Source organism: Sus scrofa, chromosome 3, assembly GCF_000003025.6.
Source record: "Sus scrofa isolate TJ Tabasco breed Duroc chromosome 3, Sscrofa11.1, whole genome shotgun sequence".
Classification (NCBI taxonomy): Eukaryota; Metazoa; Chordata; class Mammalia; order Artiodactyla; family Suidae; genus Sus; species Sus scrofa.
This window is the reverse complement of record NC_010445.4, coordinates 72,987,510-73,013,501: the sequence shown is the minus strand read 5'-3', so window position 1 is coordinate 73,013,501 and position 25,992 is coordinate 72,987,510. Positions and strand designations below refer to the sequence as shown.

Genomic DNA, 25,992 nt, shown 5'->3' with positions numbered 1-25,992 from the left:
GACAACATTAAATCCTTAACTGCTAGACTACCAGGGAAATCTATTTTGGAATATTTTAAAAAGTAATCTTCCTATTAACTTCCATATTTAAAAAGTAAATAAATTAGATGTGGGGAAAATGTATTTTCAGCTGCTTCACACATTATGCAAAGAAGGAATCATGAGAAATGAAGAACAAAAATAAAAATATCCCTGGATAAAATCCACGTGTACAGAGGATGACTCAGGATGTTATAAATAACTCATATGAGGTAAAGCAAACATGCAATATTTATATATCATTCTCTGAAGAAAGGGCACATTTTATTAATCCTCAAATTTCTTAGCAGATTAATAATAAAAGCTTAGTATATATTATCAGCAAGTCTGACTGCTGGGCTCAAAGAAAACTCAAATTACTTTAAGGTGAGTTTGCTTCTTTTTCATCTGATTCATCATCCATAACCTAAAACAGACAAACAAAAAAATAACAAAGAGAATTTAAGAATTCAGGATCAGAAATTCCTATTTTCTGCATTTTAATATTACTGGTTTACCTGAAATACTCTATAACAATGCATGTCAATCCAATAAGAATAAATTTATCAACAGCCCCCCAAAGCACAGGGGGTTTGCATCATAACTTGATATTCTAACAACACGAGAGCAAATCGGATATTAGCAAATTAATTAAAACACTGGTCTCTTTTCTATGTCCCAACGGAGACTTCTAATAGCAGAGTCTCAGCTGGAGGGAGAAGACTATAATGATTAAGTGCTACTTCCCAGCTCTATGACTAATATATATAATTGACTTTTTTTTCCCCAAAAGCATCTTATTTCCTTAAATATATTTTAGAGAGCTATACCAAACTGTTATTGTAACTATATGTATTATAAAAATGAATCCCTAAAAAAAGTAAAGAGACAAAATATCATACAAGCAACTAATTATTTTGGTCTTACTCAGATAAAAGTTCACTTAATTTAATTTAATTTATTTATTTATTTAGCCTTTTCTAGGGCCGCTCCTGTGGCATATGGAGGTTCCCAGGCTAGGGGTCTAATCAGAGCTGTCAGACCTAGACCAGAGCCACAGCAGCGCGGGATCTGAGCCTTGTCTGCAACCTACACCACACAGCAATGCCAGATCCTTAACCCATAAGCAAGGTCAGGCATCGAACCCGAAACCTCATGGTTCCTAGTCGGATTCGTTAACCACTGAGCCATGACGGGAATTCCCAAAAGTTCATTTTAAACCTTAGAAAAAAATGAAGGTTTTCATTTCAGGTAAGTTAAAAAAATACTAACGAATACCTGAAGAAAAAAAACAACAAGATTAGTAATTTTTCATGAGTTAATATAATACTCAGATAATAAAAAACAACTTCCTTGGAAAGGAAAAGAGTCATATAAACCTAAGAATATTTTTTCTCTTCACCAATAATTAAATGCCAATTCAGGTTTATAATCTGCCAGCTCATCACCCCACCCTGGACAGGTAAATAAAAATATTCCTCTGTTAATCCACCAAAGTGTTAATATAACTTTTTAAAAAGGCATGTAGAGGATAATGGGACAAAGATTAATTTTTTAAAAATCTAGATGAATCTGGTTCCGATCTGAGACAATCAATGGAAAAATATTTCTCTCATAGTTTCTTCTGGGTTGAGTAAAAAGGGGTATTAAATTTCAAGGAACTGGTATGTTTATCAGTCTCAGCAATACCCAACCCAAAGGATTTTGTCAATTCATAGAGAACAGACTTGTGATTGTCAAAGGGGGAGAGGGGTGGGTGGATGGATGGATTGGGAATTTGGGATTAGCAGATGCAAACTACTACATATTGAATGAATAAACAACAAGGTCTACTGTAGAGCGCAAGGAACTATATTCAATATCCTGCGATAAATCATAATGGAAAAGAAAATGGAAAAGAATTCATATACATATGTATAACTGAATCACTTTGCTGTACAACAGAAATTAACACATTGCAAATCAATTATACTTCAATAAATCAAAGAATTTTGTCAAATAACGTCTATTTTAGGCAAAATATTCCTAAATTTGGAATAATATTCCTAAATATTTATTTAATACAAACTATGTAAACAATATGTACAACACATAGGGCTGTGTTGCAGAAGCACACAAAGACCTAGATATAATCACACATCTCTCAAGGAACTCACTCATACACAGAAAGATGAAACAGACACAAAGAAGCTCTGCACCAAAGAAAAGCCTATTTCCAAGTTTAGGACAGATAAGAACTTCAAAGAGAAGATGCCATGTATTATTGTACCAAAAAGACAGATTTAAATGCTATCCAACGACAACTAAGCCTCAAAAGGAGCTGAGAGGAGATGCTACCTCCCTAAAGGCACGGAATTACTTAAAGAGTTTTTTGGTTGTTTTTTTGTTTTGTTTCATATCTAATTTCCATACACTCTTTCCTTCCTTTATAATTTCTCTCCATAAGGCCATGCCTCTTGGTTGAGAATTACTGCAGTGAGGATCACTATTACCACTGAGCATGTGCTGGGCTATCCTTCTGTATCGGGGCAGGAAAAATGCTGACATCGGGCTAGAGATAAAGCTCTATAGCTCTACTCAGTAACCTGTTTACTGTACACCAAATTATGATTTCTTAATGAGCTTCTTGTCTGCACATTTATGAATGAAAAGTAGATAAATACAAAGCCACTGAGCTCTTCCACTAAAGACTTCTAAATCTCATTTATAAAAATCCCATGATGGTTTGAATCTCCCTTTCGTTATTTTTCTGCAACCAGAGCAGCAGTAGGCCCTGAGTCTCAATTTCCCATGTACAACATGGAATTGACTTACCTAATAGTAATACACTGTGTTGTTAAGATAAATGAGGTAATATTGGTAAAAATGCCAGGCACACATTCAGTAAAGCACTAAAGTCAGTTCCTAAATAAGGATTTTTCAAGTCTGATAACAATGGAACACAATGATACAGCCCTTGAAAACATATCAGGCTGTGAATTTTTTTTCTTTCCAAAAATTCATTTTAATATTAAATCTAAAGTGTCATATGATATTGGTATACCTGTTCTACACCTTCTACTTCTGGAATATAAAATTGCAGCATGTTCTGAATTCCATTTTTCAAAGTAATGATTGAACTGGGGCAGCTGGTACAAGAACCTTGGAGTTTCAGCTGTACGATGCCATCTTCAAAGCCTTTATAGATTACATCTCCTCCATCTTCCTGCACAGTTGGCCTGCAGTCACGGAGTATTTGTGACAGATTTAAAAGAACAGACATTTTCATCAAAAAACTTTAATACGACTCCGAGCTTAGGTTCTATGTTGGTAAAATTCACAAAATTAGAGCTACAGAACAATAACTGTAGCTAGTCTCATTCATTATTATTATTATTATTATTTTGCTTTTTAGGGTCGCACTTGCGGCATATGGAAGTTCCCAGGTTAGGGGTTGAATCGGACCTTTAGCTGCTGGCCTACACCACAGATACAGCAACTCACACTCTGAGCCACATCTGTGACCTCCACCATAGCTCACAGCAACGCCAGATTCCCATCCCCCTGAGAAAGGCCAGGGATCTAATGCGCATCCTCATGGATACTAGTTGGATTTGTTTCTGTTGCACCACAACGGGAACTCCAGTTTTTATTTTTTTTTTTTACTTCCAGATAAAATGCCAAAATTCATCCATACAAATATCTGCCCTGCTTATTAAATTTTAATCTTGCTTATTAATAATCTTTTTAAACATTTAAGACTTCAAACTTACTAATAATTATACTGATTACCTAAGATATACTCACTCACTTCTTCTAAGTGAACAGAGGGAAACTGTCACATGCTGGCTTTTTTTTTCCCTCCAGGTAAACTTTTCATTGAAAAATACAGAAAAATGCATAAATCATGTATGGTCAATTTAATAAATTTTTACTAAGTGAACATACTTTCATTCTAGACCAAGAAACAGAACACGAGAACCCCAGAAGTCCCCCTTGATCTTCTAATCACTCCTCCCAACTAAAGGTAATCATCAACCTAACTGCTATCACTATTGGTTAATTCTGCCTGTTTTTTACCTTTATAAATATAAATTCCATTTAGAAAACACATGGTATTTACTCTTTTGCATCTGGCTTCTTTTGCTCCTTGTGATATTCATCTACACTGTTCATTCAGTCTCACTGCTGCATAGTATTCCACTAAGGGAATAAGCCAGAACTGATCCACTCTACTGTGATGGACATTTGGGTTAATACCAGTTTTCGGCTTTTAAAAATAGTGCAGCTGTAAATATTTTTGGAACTGTCCTTTGGTATACATATAGGTTACTACTGGGAATATATACCTGAGAGTGGAACTGCTCTTCAAGAATATGCACATGGAGTTCCCATCGTGGCTCAGTGGTAACAAACCCAACTAGTATCCATGAGGATGCGGGTTCAATCCCTGGCCTCGCTCAGTGGGTTAAAGTATCTGGTGTTACCGTGAGCTGTGGTGTAGGTCACAGACAGGGCTCAGATACCACGTTGTTGTGGCTGTGGTGAAGGCCGGCAGCTGTGGCTCCCATTTGGCCCCTAGTCTGGGAACTTTCATATGCCTCAGACGCAGCCCTAAAAAGCAAAAAAAAAAAAAAAAAGTGCATTTTTTCTGTATAACTACATCATCTTCTTATTCACTCTTTGCATGCTATATATTTCTCTGTCTTTTTACTTTCAATCTTCTATGTCCTTATATTTAAGGTGTATATCTCTAATAAGCAGCACCATTTTTTTTAAACAACCAATCTGACAATCTTATTTTTTTGTTAATCAACCTATATACATTAAAATATAACCATCTGGGTTAGAGCATCATCTTATTATGTATTCTTTTTCATTACTTTGGAGTAAATAATTATTTTTCTCGTTATTCCATTTCTCCCCTTTATTGGCTTATTGGTTGTATAGTCTTTTACTATTTAGTGTTTACTCCACAAGATGCCTACTTGATTTCATACACTCAAATCTAAATTAGTACTTTTATCAATTCCCAGATAACACCAAGAATGAAGAATACTTACTTTTATATTTACCACCTTTTATAGTTTTGTCATACATTTTCATTCAAAATATATTAAAAACCTTATAGGACATTGTAAGATATTTTTTGCCACATATTCTATGTCTCTCATACTTTTTTCCTGTATTTTCCATTCTCTTTTATGTGCTTCAGTTGGATATTTTCTACCGACTTATATTCCAATACACTAATCTTCTCTTCAACAGGGTCCAATGTGAGGTTCAACTAAGCTAATGAGTTAAGTTTAGCTATTACAGATTTTAGCTCCAGAATTACTTTTTTTTCAATAGAGTCAGTTCTCTCATGAAATTCTTCATCTCATTTTCTATATTCTCAAACATTTTATTCATAATTATTTTAAAGATCATGCCTGATAACTCACATCTAGATTATTTATGAATTTGTTTTATTTTCTCTTGGTCCAGTTTCTAGATATGGTTATTCATTTTTAACTGAGTGATGGATTATTATGCATAAAAAACTGAAGTGGGAGTTCCCGTCGTGGCGCAGTAGTTAACGAATCCGACTAGGAACCATGAGGTCGCGGGTTCGGTTCCTGCCCTTGCTCAGTGGGTTAACGATCTGGCGTTGCCGTGAGCTGTGGTGTAGGTTGCAGATGCGGCTCAGATCCTGCGTTGCTATGGCTCTGGCATAGGCTGGTGGCTACAGCTCTGATTAGACCCCTAGCCTGGGAACCTCCATATGCTGTGGGAGCGGCCCTAGAAATAGCAAAAAGACAAAAAAAACCAAAAAACAAAAAAAACTGAAGCGACTTGGTGTTATATTACATCAGAAAGGATTCATTCCATCTTTTGGCAGTAGCTCAACCAACTGTGGAATTAAGGTCACTGAATACTGGACTACAGTTTTGTAGGGCTTGATCTACTTCTGGTTTATCCACTTTCAAGGGGATAGTCCTCTAGGGAGCCCGGTGGAGAGCCTGGATGTTCTTTGTGGCCCCATCCTCCTTGACAGATCCTAAACTCCAATTTTTGTCACCTCCAGCACCACAAAACTGCCAAAACTGTGTTCAGCTTTTCTACTGCCTTTTGTTTGACTTCTTAGTTTCTTGCCCTCTACACCTAACAAGAAGTAAGTGCTTTGTGGGGCAAACTTCTGGGTGGTAAGGCTTATTTTTTTTCATTTCTCTAGGATCTTGGCCCTTAAATCAAAGCTTCACTGGTAACCCAGAGTTTTAACTTTTGTCTTCCTATCTCAACACATTTGCTAAAAGCTACCTAGGTTCTTTGATTCTTGGTGGCTGCCTTTTGCCCAGCTTCTCATATTCTAGCCTCACATGAAGAATCAGCAAATGCCCCAAGCTTCAAGGTGCTTCCCCTCTTTTCCTGATCTTACTTGTCTTGGTAGCTATCTAATCCTGTCAAACAAACAAACAAAAGATTGTTTTGTTATTTATCTAGTTTTTTTGGAAATTCTCAGTAGAACCACTGGTGTGCTACTAGCAAAGGTGGAAGCCTATGGTTCTCTACTCATTTAAACTTATTCTTTTGGGGAAGCGGCCTGAAAACATGTGTTCCTTCTGTCCTCTCAATTCTTCCAAACACTGTTAAGTCATTTTTTTCTTTCTAAGAATTTGGTATTATAATAATATCAAATCCAAATGGTAACTATGAAAGATAAATTACTGACTACATTTAGACAGAGTGATCTAAAATTTTGAGTGAATATCGAGAATGTACTGGTTTTAAATTCAGTTGTCATGGTTATCTATGTCAGTTTACATTAATTTATACTTCTTTTGGAACTCTAGTACAACCTCACAGACAAGCAAAACCATATTGTTACACTGAAAACTGGCTCTTTAGTATATCTGACCTCAGGTAGAGAGATGAGTACTTACCGTATTCTAGTATCTAACAATTCCTTAATCATTGCCACAACTTCATCATCATCTTCAGATCCTAGAAATAATTACAAATAAAACATATCAACAGTAGAAATTTTAGGAGTTCCTGTCGTGGTGCAGCAGAAACGAATCTGACTAGGAACCACGAGTTTGTGGGTTTGATCTCTGGCTTTGCTCAATGGGTTGAGGATCTCGTGTTGCCATGAGTTGTGGTGTGGGTCACAGATGCAGCTCGGATCCCATATTGCTGTGGCTGTGGTGGCTGTGGTGGTAGACTGGCAGGTGTAGCTCCGATTAGACCCCTAGCCTGGGATGTGGCCGTAAAACGACAAAAGACAAAAATTTAAATTTAAATTTAAAAAAAAAAGCCAGTAAAAAGTTTATATCCATGTTAAGTACTTATGTTAAAACAGAGTGATTTTAACTTAATGTCTCATTCAAAAAAATGAAAGCATAGAACATGTAACTTGGTATAGTGATATAAATGAATGTGGGGAAAGGGAAAGATCATTTGATTCTCTGAAGAAAAATTAAGCACTGTTCAACTCAACACTTGGTGATATATGTGAATATCCTGAAATAATCTGATCTACTAATGATGGTAGGATTTGAATTTGGCCAATACATTTGTAAATTTTCATCTTCCTCAAGGATTGAAAACTAGCAGAGAAAAGGTATTGTCTGGATCTTGATGGCTACTTTGAGACAAAAAGGCATATCTTCTTTGTAAGTTAAGTTATATTTTCAATTTCACAATTCAGTGGGGTTTTTTTGTTTTGTTTTTTGTTTGTTTGTTTGTTTTTTTAGGGCCAAACTCATGGCATATAGAGGTTGCCAGGCTAGGGATCGAATCGGAGCTGTAGTTGCACCTATGCCACAGCCACAGCAACACCAGATCCAAGTTGGATCTGTGACCTACACCACAGCCTCTGGCAATGCCAGATCCTTAACCCACTGAGCGAGGCCAGGGATCGAACCTGCGTTCTCATGGATGCTAGTCAGATTCATTTCTGCTGAGCCACAGTGGGAACTCCTCAGTGGTTTTCAAAATGACGGTCATACTATGGAGTTCCCATTGTGGCTCAGAGGTAATGAAGCTGACTACTATCCATGAGATTCGAGGGTTAAGGTTCCGGTGTTTCCATGAGCTGTGGTGTAAGTTACAGATGAGGCTCAGATCCTGCTGTTGCTGTGACATAGGCCAGCAGCTGCAGCTCTGATTCAGCTAGTAGCCCAGGAACTTCCATATGCCATCGGTGCAGCCCTGAAAAGCAAACAAACAAATGAAATCCCAAAATGACAATCATATTAAATACAGATACAAGCTTCATGTAAAGTCTAAAATATTCTACAAATCTGAGCAAAAACTTTCATTTTGTTTATCTGTTTCTTTTTCTTTTCTTTTTTTTTTTTTTTTTTGGCCACTCCCATGAAATACAAACGTTCCTGGGCCAAGGACAGCAGTAACAATGAGCAATAAGCCACAGCAGTGACAATGCTGAATCTATAACTGCTAGGCCACCAGGGAACTTCTCATTTTGTTTGTTTCATTTTTGTTTTTCTTTTACTTTGTAAGGTTATATACTGATCTTCACATATGTCTATTTTTTTGGCTGCACACACAGCATATGGAAATTCCCAGGCCAGGGATGGAATCCAAGCCACAGATGCGACAATGTTGGATACTTAACCCACTGTGCCAGGCTGGGGATTGAACCTATGCCTCTGCAGTGAGCTGAGCCAATGCGCTTAGATACTTAACCCACTGCACCACAGCGGGACCTCCACATATGTCTATTTTTATGGGGTTTATATTTTTTGAAAAATTTATTTACTTTTGGGAAAACTAAAAATGCAGCTAGTTCAAATTACAATGTAACGATATAAATATTAACATTAAATGTTAAATTATATCAACTTTGACATTTAAATAAAATAAATGAAATATAATAAAGCTAATTCTCTTACATCAGCAAGCCTACATTCCATTCCCCACCATCACTTCCACAGTCAACCACTATCGTGAGTTTAATGGACATCTTTCTAATATATATTTACATTTATGTGAGTACATTTACATACACTATACACACTCTTCTACATACCTTATTTTTTTCTATTTAACATATCTTAAAGGTCTTTCCATATTAGCATATGCCTCAATTTTCAAGAGAGGTGCATAGTAAATTTTTTGTATGGATTTACCTTTGGTTAGTTTTTTCATTATTTTGGTTGTTTCCAGCTTGTTGCTCTTTCTAACAATCCTATAGCATCCATGCTTGTGTAAAGTATACATCAGTGTACTTTTGCAAATACATTTATGAGATAAATTCCTAGTGTTGGGTGGAGAGACTTACGTATTTTTAAGTTTTGGTAGATGATGTCGTCAAATGGCTCTCAAAACATTCTATCAATTTTACGTACATATCTATCAACAATACATATAACTGTTTCATGTATTATTGAAAATTTGCATAAATGGTATATATATAAATACCCTTTCATTTTTCTTTATTCCTTAATATTTCCTTTTTTATCTTTTCACATTAATATCTCCCAGTCAAGTTTACTCCTTTTAACTACTAATATATTTTTTAAATATTTCAAAAAAACAAAAACAAAAAAAATGTTTTTGAAAAAGCAAAAGAAACTTGTTTCCAATCAACATGCTTCCATGTTCTCTTTTTTTTTTTTTTTTTTTTTTTTGTCTTTTTGTCTTTTGTTGTTGTTGCTATTTCTTGGGCCGCTCCCGCGGCATATGGAGGTTCCCAGGCTAGGGGTCTTATCGGAGCTGTAGCCGCCAGCCTACACCAGAGCCACAGCAACGAGGGATCCGAGCCGCGTCTGCAACCTACACCACAGCTCACGGCAACGCCGGATCGTTAACCCACTGAGCAAGGGCAGGGACCGAACCCGCAACCTCATGGTTCCTAGTCAGATTCGTTAGCCACTGCACCACGACGGGAACTCCCCCATGTTCTCTTGTATACAATTATAAGACTCAGTTAGAGTATACATTTACAAGTGAAATTGTATCATCTAAAGATGATCATACAAATGTTTGTGTATACACACACACCCACCAAACAGTACCTTTCTGATATTAGAGAAAGGAAAACTTTCATCAACAACAAATACAACAGTCATAGCTAATATTTGAGGAGTTCCCATTGTGGCTCAGTGGTTAACAAATCCGACTAGGAACCATGAGGTTGCAGGTTCAATCCCTGGCTTTGCTCAGTGGGTTAAGGATCCGGCATTGCCGTGAGCTGTGGTGCAGGTCGCAGATGCCGCTCGGATCCCACGTTGCTGTGGCTCTGGCGTAGGCTTGGCAGCTACATCTCCAATTAGACCCCTAGCCTGGGAACCTCCATGTGCCACTAGTGCGGCACTAGGAAAGGCAAAAAGACCAAAAAAAAAAAGCTAATATTTGAGATCCATATATAGTTACTCTTCCAAGTGCTTTACATTAAATAACTTATTTTAAAAAGGTACAAAAAACAGAAACCACAAAGGACAAGATGAAAATATGTGACTCCATTAAAAAAAAAAAAAGAACTTCTGTGCTTGCTTCAACAGCACAAATACTAAAACTGAAATGATACTGAGAAGATTAGCATGGTCCCTTTGCAAAGATGATACACAAATTTTTGAAATATTCCATATTTTAAAGTAAGAAAAAGAAAAATTTCTGAATGACAAAAGCTATCCTAAACTTAGTGAAAAGATAAGGCATGGTTAGGGAGAAGTTACTTGCTATGAATGTACCTAACGAAGGATTTATACCCACAATATTTTTTAAAAACTTGCTAAAACCAATACAAAAAAGACAAATAATTTGATTTTTTAAGTGGGCAAAGATTAGGAACAGGAAATTTACTGAAAAAGAAAATATTGGTCGGAGTTCCTGTCGTGGCTCAGTGGTTAATGAATTCGACTAGAAACCATGAGGTTGCAGGTTTAATCCCTGGCCTTGCTCAGTGGCTTAAGGATCCAGCGTTGCTGTGAGCTGTGGTGTAGGTTGCAGACACAGCTTGAATCCCACGTTGTTATGGCTCTGGCACAGGCCGGCAGCTACAGCTCTGATTAGACCCCCAGCCTGGGAACCTCCATATGCCATAGGAGTGGACAGAAAAGGCAAAAAGACAAAAAAAAAAAAAAAAAAAAAAAAGAAAGAAAATATTGGTCAGTCATATGACTACTGGCCATATGTTTATTAAAAAAGCCTTCAGGCTCAGTTTTTTTTTTTTCTTGTCTCTTTAGGGCCACACCCATAGCATATGGAGGTTCCCAGGTTAGGGGTCCAATCAGACCTATAGCTACTGGCCTACACCACAGCCACAGCAATGCCAGATCCAAGCCATGTCTGCAACCTACACTGCAGCTCATGGCAATGCCAGATCCTTAACCCACTGAGCAAGGCCAGGGATTGAACCTGAGTCCTCACAAATACTAGTCAGATTTGTTTCCACTGAGCCATGATGGGAACTCCTTCAGGTTCAGTATTAATTGGGAAATACAATTAAAATAAGACACGATTTTACCCTTAACATATTGGTTTAAAAAAAAAAAAATGTGGAGTTCTCCATGGAGCTGAGTGTTAAGGATCCAGTGTTGTCACTGCAGTGGTTTAGGTCACTGCTGCGGGGTAGGTTGGATCACTGCCTAGGAACTTCCACATGCCCCCAAATAAAGTAAACACAAAGTGATGATAAAGACATAAGAAAGGTGAAATTCTTACACTCTGCTAATTTGCATGTAAACTAGAACAATTTATGACAGTTCTTTTAGCAATATACTCTAAAGCAAGTCTCCACAAGTGAACAAAGAGACATACAAGGATGCCCACTGCAGCACTGTGTGTAATAGAAATTAGCACAAACAATTCACCGAATGTAAATAAAGGAACAAATTAATTAACGTAGTTTATTCATATAATGGAATACTATCCAGCACTTAAAAGAGAACTACATTTTCAAAATGGATGTTTTTCAAAATACGTGAGAAAAGGAACATTGCATATAACACAAGTTATTTAAAAATATAAGAACAAAACCCAACACTTTAAGTTCCCTTCAAAGACTTATATGTGTAGTAAAAGTTTTAAACTAAATTTACATACATTTCTGGAATTAGAAAGGGAGGGGAGTTCTGGGTCTTTGGCTTTATTATTTTGAAATGATTCTAAAGCAATTAAGACAAAAAGGTTTATTTTTGGTTTTGTTTTCGTCTTTTTAGGGCTGCACGCTCAGCATATGGAGGTTCCCAGGCTAGGGGTTGAATTGGAGCTGTGGCTGCCAGCCTATGCCAGAGCCACAGCAACTCGGGATCCGAGCCAAGTCTGTGACCTACACCATAGCTCATGGCAATACTGGATCCTTAACCCACTGAGCAGGGACAGGGATCAAACCCTCATCCTCATGGATACTAGTCGGGTTCGTTAATCACTGAGCCACGAAGGGAACTCCAAGGGAAAAAGTTAACATTTGTTAAATCTGAGAGGAGGGAAAACTGGTGAGCATTATATTATTTTCTGTATTTTTGAGAATTTTTATAATTGAAAATTTTAGTTTAGTATAATAGATTTAATTTACACACAAGTTTTTACAAAGATGGGTAAAACTAGTATACAGGAAGTTTTGTCCCCACTGGAGTTAGTTCCAGAGCTAAATACAGTAAAATGACAAAAATCTGTATCCCCATGATTTCTGAATCAAAACAAATGTGAGAAACGTAAAACATTTTTCTTTTTTAAAAGGATAAATATTAATGATCTAAAACACAATTACCTGCTTCTCCTGAAGGTGTTTCCTCAGTAACTAAAGGTAGGCCAGATGCAAAGAAATCCATAATTGTAGCATAAATATCTGGTTTCAGTAAATTCCAATCTAACTCTTCACTTTCCTGTAAATATTTGAAGGAAAATGCTACATTTCCACCAAAGAGCAAAGATAAATACAAACAATTGAATCTTTTCCTATACATGTTCTATACTTGGCAACAGCACCCATTTCTGGAAAATATATGTCAGTCACTATTCTTAAAGAATCTAGTTTATAATGACCTTTAGAAGATACAATCTTAGAACATTCCCCATTCATTCAGCAGACTTGTATTAAGTGTGCTATATATACATGACCTGTAGAGGGGATACCAAAATGACTAAAAGACATGTTTTCATAAGGTGAAGAGCGTTAACACACTGAATGGATTCTCTGTGTTTAAAAAGGATAATAGGAGTTCCCATTGTGGCTCAGAAGTAACAAACACAACTAGTATCCCTGAGAATGTGGGTTTGATCCCTGGCCTCACTCAGTGGGTTAAGGATCCCGGGTTGCCATAAGCTGTGGTGTAGGCTCAGATCTGGCATTGCTGTGACTGTGGCTGTGGCATAGGCTGGCAGCTAAAGCTCCAATTCAACCCCTAGCCTGGGAACCTCCATGTGCTGAGTGTGGCCCTAAAAAGAAAAGAAAAAAAAAAAAAAAAGAATAAAGAGATTTCCGTTCTTTTAAATAAAATAGGATATACTACTTGATCAATTATATAGGATATCCCAGGACTATTCAAAAAATTCAACTTACATACATTACCTAAGAGTATTGAAGAAACCCAATGACAACTGTAGAACCAAAACTGTAACGTGTCTTACCTACGGCTACTGTTCTAGAGGACTTGTGGACTGTCAACAAGACTGTTATCCTTAAGAAAGAATCCATAACTACTTCATTTTTACATCTGGCCAATTAGTTGACTCCATTTAAAAAAGAAAGATAGAATTCTTAAATATCCAAATAGGACTAACATCTAAAACAAAAGGAAAAACTATTAGATGTAGTCTATTTAGACTCTCAGGAGGCTGTTAACTAGGGTCTTTGCTTACGTAATATTAAAAACTGAGTCTTCATGCACAAATGGAACCATTTTTGATATGGATTAAGAACCAATTTAGACAGTACACAGAAGGTAAGATAAACAGGCACTACTAGGAATACAAAAACAAAACTAGTGAGATGCCTTAGCCATTGGTAATGAGAACTACTTCTAGGAAACATTTTAATAAATCATTTAGAAGATGGAAACAGAGGGCTGCCTCAAAGCTTCTGTAAACAGTGGGCTACAATGAATAGGGAAGTATTGTATTAAAAAGAAGAAAAAATATCCTAATGTCCGAATGAGAAAAAAGGCAGCAAATAATCTGCAAGTATTATACACATTTAGGGAAAAATCCATAACTGATGCATAAAGAAGCCTCTGAATTATAAATTACAAGTCAGAAAAGGAAACAGGCAACCACTGAAGATATCAAGTAAATGGGAGAGTCCATGAGGAGGAGGTATCTGGAAGAAAACAAATCAACTGAATAGTCTACCTATTAAATACCAGTGTGTGCCCTAACTTGGAATATTATTTATTGGTTATAGCATTTCATTAAAGAAAAAAATAGAGATGGAGAAATTTCAAAAAAGGTAACTAAATTATGAAGGTAAAGGGAAATAAAATATGATTTACCAATTTCAAATAAAAAAAAGAAAAACCCTTATAAGCTATAATCATGTTTTCTTCTAAAAGAATTTTTATATAGCATAGTCTGTAATGTAAAAGAACTAAATAAAATCTTAAAATACATAACTTCCTATTTGTAAAATGAAGACAAGACAAACTAGTTATAAGAATTAAATTTCTAGGCGTTCTCTTGGGGCACAGCAGGTTAAGGATCACTGCAGTAGCTTGGGTCACTGCTGTGGTTCGAGATCAATCCCTGGCCCAGGAACTTCCACATGCCATAAGCATGGCAAAAAAAAAAAAAAAAAAAAAAAGAATTCAACGAAAAAAAAAATTTTAACATTGTAAATTAACTATACTTTAACTAAAAAAGAATTATATAATATACGCAAAGCACTAGTGCCATGTCAAACATGTTGGAAGTCCTAATATATGCTCATCCTTCCATCTCCTTCAAAAAAGATCAAAGAAAGAAAACTGAAGAATAACAAAGATGGGTCATATGTCTATAAATTGGTAAAAAAAAAAACAGGGATTGGTGAACACAGATTTGCTCACCACAATCCTACATTTGGGAAAACTACTTGAAACCTGAAAATTCAATTTAGGAAATTTCATATCATTGGTCCCTTCTAAACAAAAATTTCTCTGAATGCACACTATATGCTAAGCATTGCTCTAGGTGAGCTTAACAAGATGGATGATCTTTATCTTCATGGAGTTTACATCCTAGTGTAGCAAAGAAAGGTAATAAACAAAAAATACCACCAAGTGATTAAATGCAATGAAGAAAATAAATAGGGTAATAAGCTCCTAGAAGAGCTTTTAGTATTATGCTCAAGAAAGGGCTTTCTGAGAATTTAGAACAGGTAACACTTTAAACAACTGCGGTGGGGGGGGTACATTTTACAATTGAGATATTTGTGAGAACAAAGACAGCCACTGGGATTGCCAGTGAGGAGGAAAATCCTAATTCTCCTCCACACATAAATAGCTACAAGAGAATACCGGATTGGATGGAACATGTCGATAACTCAGTATGTTGACTTTAATGGTACAGCAAGAACTCAGAGCAATCCTTTGAAACTGCTCAAGAGAAGCTGATTGGATACTTTTGATTGTGATGCAAAACTGGACAAGTGATTAAGTTCAATATATATATCAATTAACAGATTTACAAGAATACACATTATAAATTTAAAGTTCATTTCTCATTAATCTCAATTATACTCAAAAAAGAAACAGCCCTTTCTGGCAAATATGACCTCTGATGTTGAATAGGTAGCATATTTAGCTTGATTTTTTGACATTAAGAGGTTATCTAAGTATTGCAGAAGTATACAAACTGTGCTCTTGTCTGTGAAGCTCTGAAGAATAATCGCAGGATGGTAGGATGGTAGAATGTGTCAGATGCCATGATATAAACGCTCACTTTGAAAGGAGACATACATTCAATGATTCTGTTGTCCAGAGACATATATATTTGATTACTTATTTGCTTCTGTTTTTACTCTATCAATTTAAATTAAGAATTAGTAAAAATAATACTGGGAAGCCTAAATTCTAGTACTGCGAAGTTTGAGTCCTGGCACTGCTAGAGGCTAGCTATATCTCTGAAGCTCAAGTTTTTCTCTTGAAAAATGAGGAATCTGGATGATAGTTAATTTCAACTTGAAATTCTATTAAATAATTAACTTGAGAAATGTGACAAGTAAACTCAATTTGAGATTTTTACTAACAGTGTGTGTAAAACACATTAAGAACAGATGCATTGACTTAGAAAAAACTAAAAGAACTACACATCTTATTTTATATATTCCTATGCTTACTTTTGTGACAGTGATGAAATCTGGTCCAAAGAAGACACTTTTTACTCCTTCAATCCTAAATAACTGCCTGTGAAAAAATTAAGAGATAATAAAATGTTTTATTATGGAAAAGTTACACATACACAAAAGCAGAGAGAAACATAAAGGAGCCTCCACATACCCATTACCAGCTTCAACAATTGCCACCTCACGGCCAACCTTGTTTCATCATCTTACTCTATAATGCAGCAATCCTACTCCTAGGTCGTTACTCAAGAGAAATGAAAACATATGCTCCACAAAGACTCGTACATAAATCTTTTTTTGTTGTTTTGTCTTTTGTCTTTTTAGGGCCACACATGCGGCCTATGGAGGTTCCCAGGCTAGGGGTCTAATCAGAGCTGTAGCTGCCGGCCTATACCAGAGGGCAATGCCAGATCTGAGCTTCATCTGCGACCTACACCACAGCTCACGGCAACGCCAGATCCTTAACCCACTGAGCAAGGCCAGGGATCAAACCATCATCCTCATGGTTCCTAGTTGGATTCGTTTCCACTGCACCACGATGGACACTCCAGACAGGAAATATGCATACAATGGAATAGAACTACTTGGCAATGAAGAGGAACAAACTACTGGCCCACACAAGAACAAGGATGACCCTCAAAGCATTATGTTAAATAAAAGAAACCAAACACAAAAGACATTATGGTTCCATTTATATGAAAATCTAGAAAAGTCAAAACTGCAGTGGCATAAAGAAGATCAATAATTACCAGGATGATAGATGGGTTAACTAACCTTTCTGTGGTAATTATCTTACAATGTATAGGTATATCAAATCATGTTTTACATGATTTACACAATGTTTTACATGTTTTACACAATGTTTTATGTCAATTACATCTCACAGAAGCTGGAAAAAACATTTTTAATAAAAATTTAAAAATTAAAAGTCCCTCTTGCAAAGACACATGTACTCCGCCGATGTTATTGCAGCACTATTTTCAATAGCCAAAACATGGAAACAACCTAAATGTCCATCAACAGAGAAGTGGATCAAGAAGATGTGGTACAAATACACAATGGAATATTACTCAGCCATTAAAAGGAACGAAATACCAGCATTCTTAGCAACATGGATGGACCTAGAAATGATCATGCTAAGTGAAGTCAGCCATACAATGAGACACCAACATCAAATGCTTTCACTGACATGTGGAATCTGAAAAAAGGACAGACTGAACTTCTTTGCAGAACAGATACTGACTCACAGATTTTGAAAAACTTATGCTCTTCAAAGGAGACAGGGTTTGGGGGTGGGGGATGTGCTGGGATTGTGGGATGGAAATCCTATAAAATTGGATTGTGATGATCATTGTACAACTATAAATGTAATAAATTGAGTAATAAAAAAAATTAAAAGTCATTGCCATTAAAAAAAAAATTACCAGGGTATGGAGGTAAGGCAAGAGGAGACTGAACACAAAGGGAAATGTGGGATCTTCTGCAGTGATAAAAATGTTCTATATTTTTATTTTCTTGCTGGTAACACAACTGTATATATTTATCAAAACTCAGTGAATTGTACATTTAAAACTGTGAATTTTATTACATGTCAATTATACTTCAGTAAAGCTAATTTTTTAGAATGCTGTGAGAAGTGGAGGGACAGATTATAATTTGAAAAGCCTCTTCAAGCAATTCTGAAATACACCTTCCTTCCCCAATCACTGAAGAGAGACACTCTAGAGCAGTTTTGTTTTCTTTTTCCCAACTTTAGCAACAAAAGCTGACACACTCCAAAGAAGGTTACAGTTTTCCCTTTCTTTGTCTGCTATTGCAAGAGTGCTTTTGAAATTATTTAGGAATTTGTCTAAAACGATGTCATCTGGGTCCTTTGCACAACCACTTAATAAATTTGCAAGTTGCCACAAGGTTCTTCATTGCAGCTTATGACCCAATAAAGCCAAGCACAGACTTTTAAGTAGGATCTTTGATAAGCACTTTTAAGAAAGGTTTTTCCCAAATGAAAGAACCATGCAAAGGATTGCACCTGATCTATGGGTCATACATGGAGACTGCTTTAGGAAAGAGTTCATAAGTTCTGTCCCCAAAAGAAAGAAAAAGCTGAAACAGGAGTTTCAAACATTATTATACATGCTTTGTCGTTTAGGTTACTTTCCTCAGAACAATTTCAACTTGCCAATGTCCAAAAAAACCATGATGCCCAGAACTGAACACAATACTGCAAATGTAGTCTAACCTGTTCAGAGTACAAAGACTACTACCTGTCTTAAGTGCTCTCAGGACCCTGTCAAAGTTTGGATTATAGAAAGCATTATATCCAATATGACTAATTGAAAGGTCAGGTTCTTCTATCTCACAATTGTGCTATTTAAAAAATTTAAACACAAGGCTTAATATTTATTCCTGTTAGGGGAGTTCCCGTCGTGGCGCAGTGGTTAACGAATCCGACTAGGAACCATGAGGTTGCGGGTTCGATCCTTGCCCTTGCTCAGTGGGTTAACGATCTGGCGTTGCCGTGAGCTGTGGTGTAGGCTGCAGACGCGGCTCAGATCCCGCGTTGCTGTGGCTCTGGTGTAGGCCGGTGGCTACAGCTCCGATTCAACCCCTAGCCTGGGAACCTCCATATGCCGCGGAAGCGGCCCAAGAAATAGCAACAACAAAAAGACAAAAAAAAAAAAATTATTCCTGTTAGATTTTATCTTATTTGCTCTAACTTATCATTCCAGCATAATAAAATTATCTTTAAAAAGTCTCTAAATTTTGCCATCTAACAGATAAGCAAATCCTATCATCTGCAACATTGATAATTACACCTTTATAAATGTTGTGAATTTAAAAAAATACTGTGAGTTCCCGTCATGGCTCAGTGGTTAACGAATCTGACTAGGAACCATGAAGTTGCGGGTTTGATCCCTGGCCTTGCTCAGTGGGGTAAGGATCTGGCGTTGCCATGAGCTGTGGTGTAGGTTGCAGATGCAGCTCGGATCCCGCGTTGCTGTGGCTCTGGCGTAGGCCGGTGGCTACAGCTCCGATTCGACCCCTAGACTGGGAACCTCCATATCCCCCGGGAGTGGCCCAAAAAATGGCAAAAAGACAAAAAAACAAAAAACAAAAACAAAAAAAATAAAAAATACTGAATAAACATGCCAACTACAGAGATTCAGAGCCCTTTTACATGTCCCTAGAGACAGACATATGCTCTGCTTTTATTTCTTTATCTTGTCCACAGGGTAGGAAGAAACAAGCCAAATGCCTCCCTGAAGTAAAATACATTACTGTTTATTCATTCATTCAACTAGTTTTTGAATATTTGCTGTGTGCCAGACACTGTATCAAACATCAGGGATACAAGGATGGGCAGGGCAGACTGGCTTCAGTCTTCATGAAACTTACATTCTACCTCACAGCAATTACATTTCTGCTAAAATAACAAAAATGAGATGGACTGAAGATAGTAAAATCTGTAAGACCAAGAAATCGGCTACTTTCAAAAGACTAATTTGAAAAGGGTTTTTGCCAACTGAATATCTGACAGAAAGACTCTCCAACTAATCTGTAGTTAGACCTTTTTTTATTTTTAGATTTTTAGTATACAAAATATGTGAGCTCATACATGATGTAAACATTTCAATCTATACACATAAAGTAAAAATGCCTCTGGATCACCCCTTTCAAATCCATTGTTACCGATTTGCATGCATTCTTCCAGGCCCTTGGTCAGTGCATTTTTGCTGTTTTGTGGTTTTTTGTTTTCATACACATAATAGTCATATTGTATTCACTGTTCCACAACTTGCTTTCTTAACTAACAGTATATGTCTTAGAGGTCATCCTATCACAGTAAATATGGTTCCTCCTCATCCTTTTCAATATCTGCAGACTATGGACGGACAAAGTTTATCTAATTCATACTATGGATGAATATTTAGGTTGTGTCTACCTTATTACCATAACCAACAAGGCTACAATGAACATCCTTGAACACACCTTGCATATGTATGTGGATTTTCTCTAACGTAATGTGTTTTCAAACCCACCACTAAGTTGTGACTGACCAGGATTTTACTTAATAAAATAGAACAGAATAAAATAAAAGCACAAAAAAGGAAATATAAGAATGTTTTACATCTTGTAACAGAGAAAATTGTCCAAATCCTTGTTTCATACATACATACACACATGTATGTGTATATATGTATATTTATATATACACACACATCTCTGTGTGTATATAAACATATATACCTCTGTACATATATGAGTGTGCATGTGTATATGTGTGTACTGAGCCGTAATACATATATTTTTCTTTTTTGACTGCACTCGTGGCATATGGAAATTTCCAGGCCAGGGATCAACCCAAGCTGCAGCTTTGACCTATGCCACAGCAGCAGCAATGCTGGATCCTCAATCCGCTGTGCCACAGCAAGAACCCTGAGTCAAAATATATTTCTTACTGTGGCTTGTATTGAAAAGTGCAAAAAACAGGAGTTCCCTGGTGGCCTAGTGGTTAAGGACTTGGTGTTGTCACTGCTGTGGTTTGGTTGGATGCCTGGCCTGGGAACTTCTGCATGCTGTGGGCACAGCCAAAAAAAAAAGTACAAAAAACAATGCTCTAAGAAATATTCTGAGAAGTAGCATGTTTAGGTCAAAAGAAATGTGCATATTTATTAATTAGAAATTTTAAAAACCATTCCTGAGATAAGCCTATTTCTGGCTCCCCTGAGATACATAAAATGGCAGTGTATATATAGAACTAGTTATCTAAGTTTTATTTTTCCAATATCCTTAGCAATCAGTATCAAGCTGAGGTTACTAAAATATTTAGTTGATGTGACTGACTCTAATATTTCTTATTATGAAATAATTTCTCTAGCTATCAGTTAAAAAGAGGTTTTATAATTCCATTGCTTGTGCTTTATCATCTGACATACATTTAACATGTCTTTATCTAGTGAATTTAAAACTGTCACTACTGTTGCCATGGCTGAGGTGTAAGCCTGTGGCTGTGATGGAGGCCGACAGCTATGGCTCTGATTCAACCTCTGGCCTGGGAACATCCATGTGCCACAGGTGCAGCCATAAAAAGAAAAAAAAGACAGAAAAAAATAAAATAAAGCTGTCATTACTAAATGTAAACTGGTGAGCCACTATGGATAACACTATGGAGGTTTCTAAAAAAACTAAAAATAGAGCCACCTTATGATCCAGCAATCCCACTCTTGGGTCTTTATCTGGAAAAAACGAAAACTCTTAATTTGGTGGGGGGGGGTTTGGTTTTCGTGTGTGTACTTTTGCCATGCTCTCAGCATGTGGATGTTTCTGGTTTGCTGTGCTCCAGGAGAACTGAAAACTCTCATTTGAAAAGATACATGCAACCAACACACTGTTCATACTAGCGCTATTTACAATACTCAAGACATGGAAATAATCAAAGTGCCCATAAACAGACCATTGGCTTAAGAAGATATGGTACATATGCACAATGGAATACTACTCAGCCATAAAAAGAATGAAATATTACCATTTAGAGCAACATGGATTGATCTAGAGAATATTATACTTAGTGAAGTCAGTCACACAAAGACAAATACTTTTTGATATCACTTATATGTGGAACCTAAAAAAAATTATGGACGAATCTATATACAAAACAGAAATAGAAGTTCCCTTGTGGTGCAATGGATTAAGGATCCCGTGTTGTCACTGCAGTGGCGTGGGTCACTGTGGAAGTGCAGGTTCAATACCCCGCCCAGGGCAAAGGGTTATAGGATCTGGTATTGCCATAGCTGCAGCATAGCGATTCAATCCCCAGCCGGGGAACTTCCATATGTAGCCCATGCAGCCATTCAAAATAAGTAAATAAATAAATAATAATTAAAAAAAAAAAAAAAAGAAACAGAAAGAGACCCACGGACAAAGAAAACAAGCTTATAGCCATCAAAGGGGAAAGGGGAGGAGAGGGGGGCAAATTTGGATTTGGATTAACAGATAGATATTATATATAAAATTGATAAGGAATAAGGATCTACTGTACATCACAGGGTACTATATTCAGTATCTTTTAATAACTTATAATGGAATATAATCTAGAAAAAAAAAAAACAAACAACTGAATCACTTTGCTATACACCTGAAACTAACAGAAGGCTGTAAACCAACCATACTTCAATACAAAGTAAATACTTAAAAATAAAAACTATCACCACTCATTGGTTTCTTAAAAAAATTATGCCACATCTGATAATTATTATCATTTATAATTCTGAGTAGAATATTTTAGAAACTAATCCACTTTGAAATCTAGAAATCCAGTTGTCCTTAAGAATAAAATGAGCATGTTTTCATTGCTTTTCAAAAAGAGTTTTAAAGATTTAGAATGGAAAATCTGCCATGCCATTTTGATGGAATTGTCTTAAGTAAAGGAATAAATTCTTATTTAGTCATCTCAAGTACATCACTTTTCAGGAGAAGGGTTGCCTAATATCAACTCTTATTTTTCTTTATTTCTTAACCAAAAAGAAAATAAAGTATTCTCTACACTGAAAAAAAATGCAGCACACATAAAAGTGCAATAGTTAAGGAGTTCCCATCGTGGCGCAGTGGTTAACGAATCCGACTAGGAACCATGAGGTTGCGGGTTCGATCCCTGGCCTTGCCCAGTGGGGTGGGGATCTGGAGCTGCCATGAGCTGTGGTGTAGGTCAAAGATGCGGCTCAGATCCCGAGTTGCTGTGGCTCTGGCGTAGGCTGGTGGCTACAGCTCCAATTAGACCCCTAGCCTGGGAACCTCCATATGCCGCAGAAGTGGCCCTGAAAAAGCAAAGAGACAATAAAATAAAAATAAATTTTAAAAAAAGTGGAATAGTTAAATAAGGGTACCTTAACACCAAAGTTTGTTATTGTTGTTTCTTGGTAAAAACAAGTTAAAAATAATAATATACCTAGCCAGAGGGGAGCAAAATGCTGCAGCTGGTGTGGGAAAATCCATGGTCCTTGTCTCAAGAACTGGCTTTCCAGGAATAAACTTTAAACTATTGGGATTTGGAGTATCTTGCGTTTGAATAAACATGTATCTCACTAAAAGAGAAAAAAGAAGAAAGAATGTTATTCTAGAAAATGTAGTTAACGAGTTTATGGACTATGAAGTGCTCATTTTCAGAGAACCAGAAGAAATAAGAAAAATTAGAAAAAAAGACAATAAAGCTTTATTGCTCAAGCAGACAAAATAAGAATTGCTAAAGACAAGAAACAAATTTATCAAAATATTTAAAATAACTACATTGTACTTTATATTAATACTGATTATTTACATAGTTTTTTTTTCTCAACAGATTCTAGAAATATCCTACACTTAAGCAGGAAGGTGTATCATAATTCAATAGTCCTTTATGTATTCTACTGGGTAACTCAGTACCAAATTGGCTATAATCATAAACCATTATCACCTTCCAAAGTGCTAACATTTTTTAAGAACAAGTAAACTTACAATAACAACTAACATTTATTTTATGCTTACTTATTACATGTCTGAGACAGAGCTGAGTGCTTTAAATATACTTAAGCCTTCAACAACCCTATGAAGAGGGTATTTTTATTCCCATTTTACAGATGAAGAAACTGAGGCTTAGAGATAAGTAACTTGTTAAGTCACTTAGAGTTAGGTAACTTGTCCAATGGTATAGAGTTACTAACATTGTAAATTACCATTTAAGCAGGAATCTGTCTGAATTACCTTGTGGAATATTTTAAAATTATCTTCGAGATTCTTCTCTGTTCCTAGTAGGGCTACGATAGATTGAGAATAACAGAATTTTTAATTTCCTACCTTGCTATTATGATAAAAATTTGGAGGACAAAAGGATAGTACCAGGGTTTTAAAAGTTTAAAACTAATATTAAACAGGCGCTGGTTACTTATTATAAAAATACACCTTCTGGAGCTCCTGCTGTGCGCAGCAGAAATTAATCCAACTAGTATCCATGAGGATGCGGGTTCAATCTCTGGCCTCGCTTAGTTGGGTCAAGGATCCAGTGTTGCCTTGAGCTGTGGAGTAAGTCACAGACGTCTAACGGATCCCCCATTGTTGTGGCTGTAGTGTAGGCTGGCAGCCGTAGCTCCTATTCGACCCCTAGCCTGGGAACTTTCATATGCTGTGGGTGCGGCCCCAAAAAGCAAAACAAACAAACAAAAAATACACCTTCTGACTTTTAAAAAAACCAAAATGACAACACTGAATTATAGGTTAGTTTACTGAGTAATTATCACATGCTGGGCATGATGCTAAACACTCTATGTGAATTTCATCATTTAATCCTTACATCCTGCTGAGGAGGCACTGTTTTTATCCTAATGTAAAATGAGGAAACTCTGAGGTTAACATACTCACATGACTATACAAAAAAAGATAATCAACAAGAACCTACTATGTACCACAGAGAACTCTACTCAATATTTTGTAATAACCTACAGAGGAAACGTCTGAAAAAGAATAGATATATGTACAACTGATTCACTTTGCTGCGAAACTAGCACAACACTGTAAAGCAACTATCCTCCAATAAAATTTAAAATAAAATAAAATGAGGAAATTAAAGCTCAAAGTCAGGCACCTAGTTAAGTGACAGAGCCAGGATTCCAGCCTGGCCAATTTTCCAGCACTGACTTGCTTAATCACTGTGTATACTGCCACTCCATACTTATTGGTGCCCAGCATAGAAGGAAAATATATTTAAGACCAGTCTTTCTGTCCTGTCATAATTCTCATACCACCTACCTTAAGGAAGAGTAAAATGTCAAAAAGAAAGAGTTTTATTTTAAATTAGAAAGAGATTAAATTTGGCAAAACATATGGTTGGTATAAAAATGCTTTTCTTAACTATTACAAGAGAAGATTCTAATTTGACAGCTGAGCTTATTTTTGCACCTTGCCATGCAATTCCAGCTAATTGATGTTGAGTCATTTCCTTGGTAAACTAAAATTAAACTCCCATACAATTTACTTAGGTCATAGTCCTATAAGATGTCAGCTGGTGACTTAGTGACTGGGCAAATTCTAAAAAAAGGGAAAAATTAAAAATGATAACCCTTAATGCCAAAGTACAGACTTAAAATGTTTATACTTTCAACCAATAAGTTCCACTGACAATCTACGTTATAAGGGAACAATTTTTTTGGTGTGTCTTTTTAGGGCTTCACCTGAGGCACATGGAGGTTCCCAGGCTAGGGGTCGAATTGGAGCTGTAGCTGCTGGCCTACACCACAGCCACAGCAACCAGGGATCCAAGCCCACGGAAACGTCAGATCCTTAACCCACTGAGCAAGGCCAGGGATGGAACCTGCATCCTCATGGATGCCAGTCAGATTCATTTCTGCTGAGCCACGACGGGGACTCCGAGAAGGGAACAATTTTTTACATGGTACATTAAAGAGGGCTGCCACCACTTTCTGTAAATATAAAGACAACAAGGTTCTCTTAACTCTGGTTCTGACCAATCATTTCTATGGCCTTCCTTAATAATTTATTGGTAACCTACACATATTAGGAACTCTACCAATATTTGAAGAATTAAATCTGGCTTTATTCTACTCAGTTCATTTGTGTAAAACTACACAGGTCAGAAAGAAAAACTTTTAGAATGCTTGAAAAACTATAAATGCAAAAAATAATAGAATATAATCTACATACAATTTGTGAAGTAGAAAGTATAATATATGATATCACTA

The 25,992-nt window shown here is 36.4% G+C and overlaps 1 protein-coding gene across 4 annotated transcripts in view; it reads right to left on the bottom strand.

Moving 5' to 3' along the window:
* The window catches only part of NFU1 (NFU1 iron-sulfur cluster scaffold), a 30,153-nt gene continuing 4,435 nt past the window's right edge, over positions 275-25,992 (bottom strand). For 3 of the 4 annotated variants that reach the window (XM_021087412.1, XM_021087413.1, XM_021087414.1), the window contains 6 exons: positions 23,211-23,346; positions 16,259-16,325; positions 12,716-12,830; positions 6,921-6,981; positions 3,062-3,236; positions 275-445 (listed from right to left, as the gene is read on the bottom strand). In XM_021087412.1, coding sequence (XP_020943071.1) covers positions 401-445; positions 3,062-3,236; positions 6,921-6,981; positions 12,716-12,830; positions 16,259-16,325; positions 23,211-23,346 — 599 coding nt within the window. In that variant the 3' untranslated portion in view covers positions 275-400. The remainder of the gene's footprint in view (positions 446-3,061; positions 3,237-6,920; positions 6,982-12,715; positions 12,831-16,258; positions 16,326-23,210; positions 23,347-25,992) is intronic. The other variant, XM_021087415.1, reaches the window with a different exon arrangement.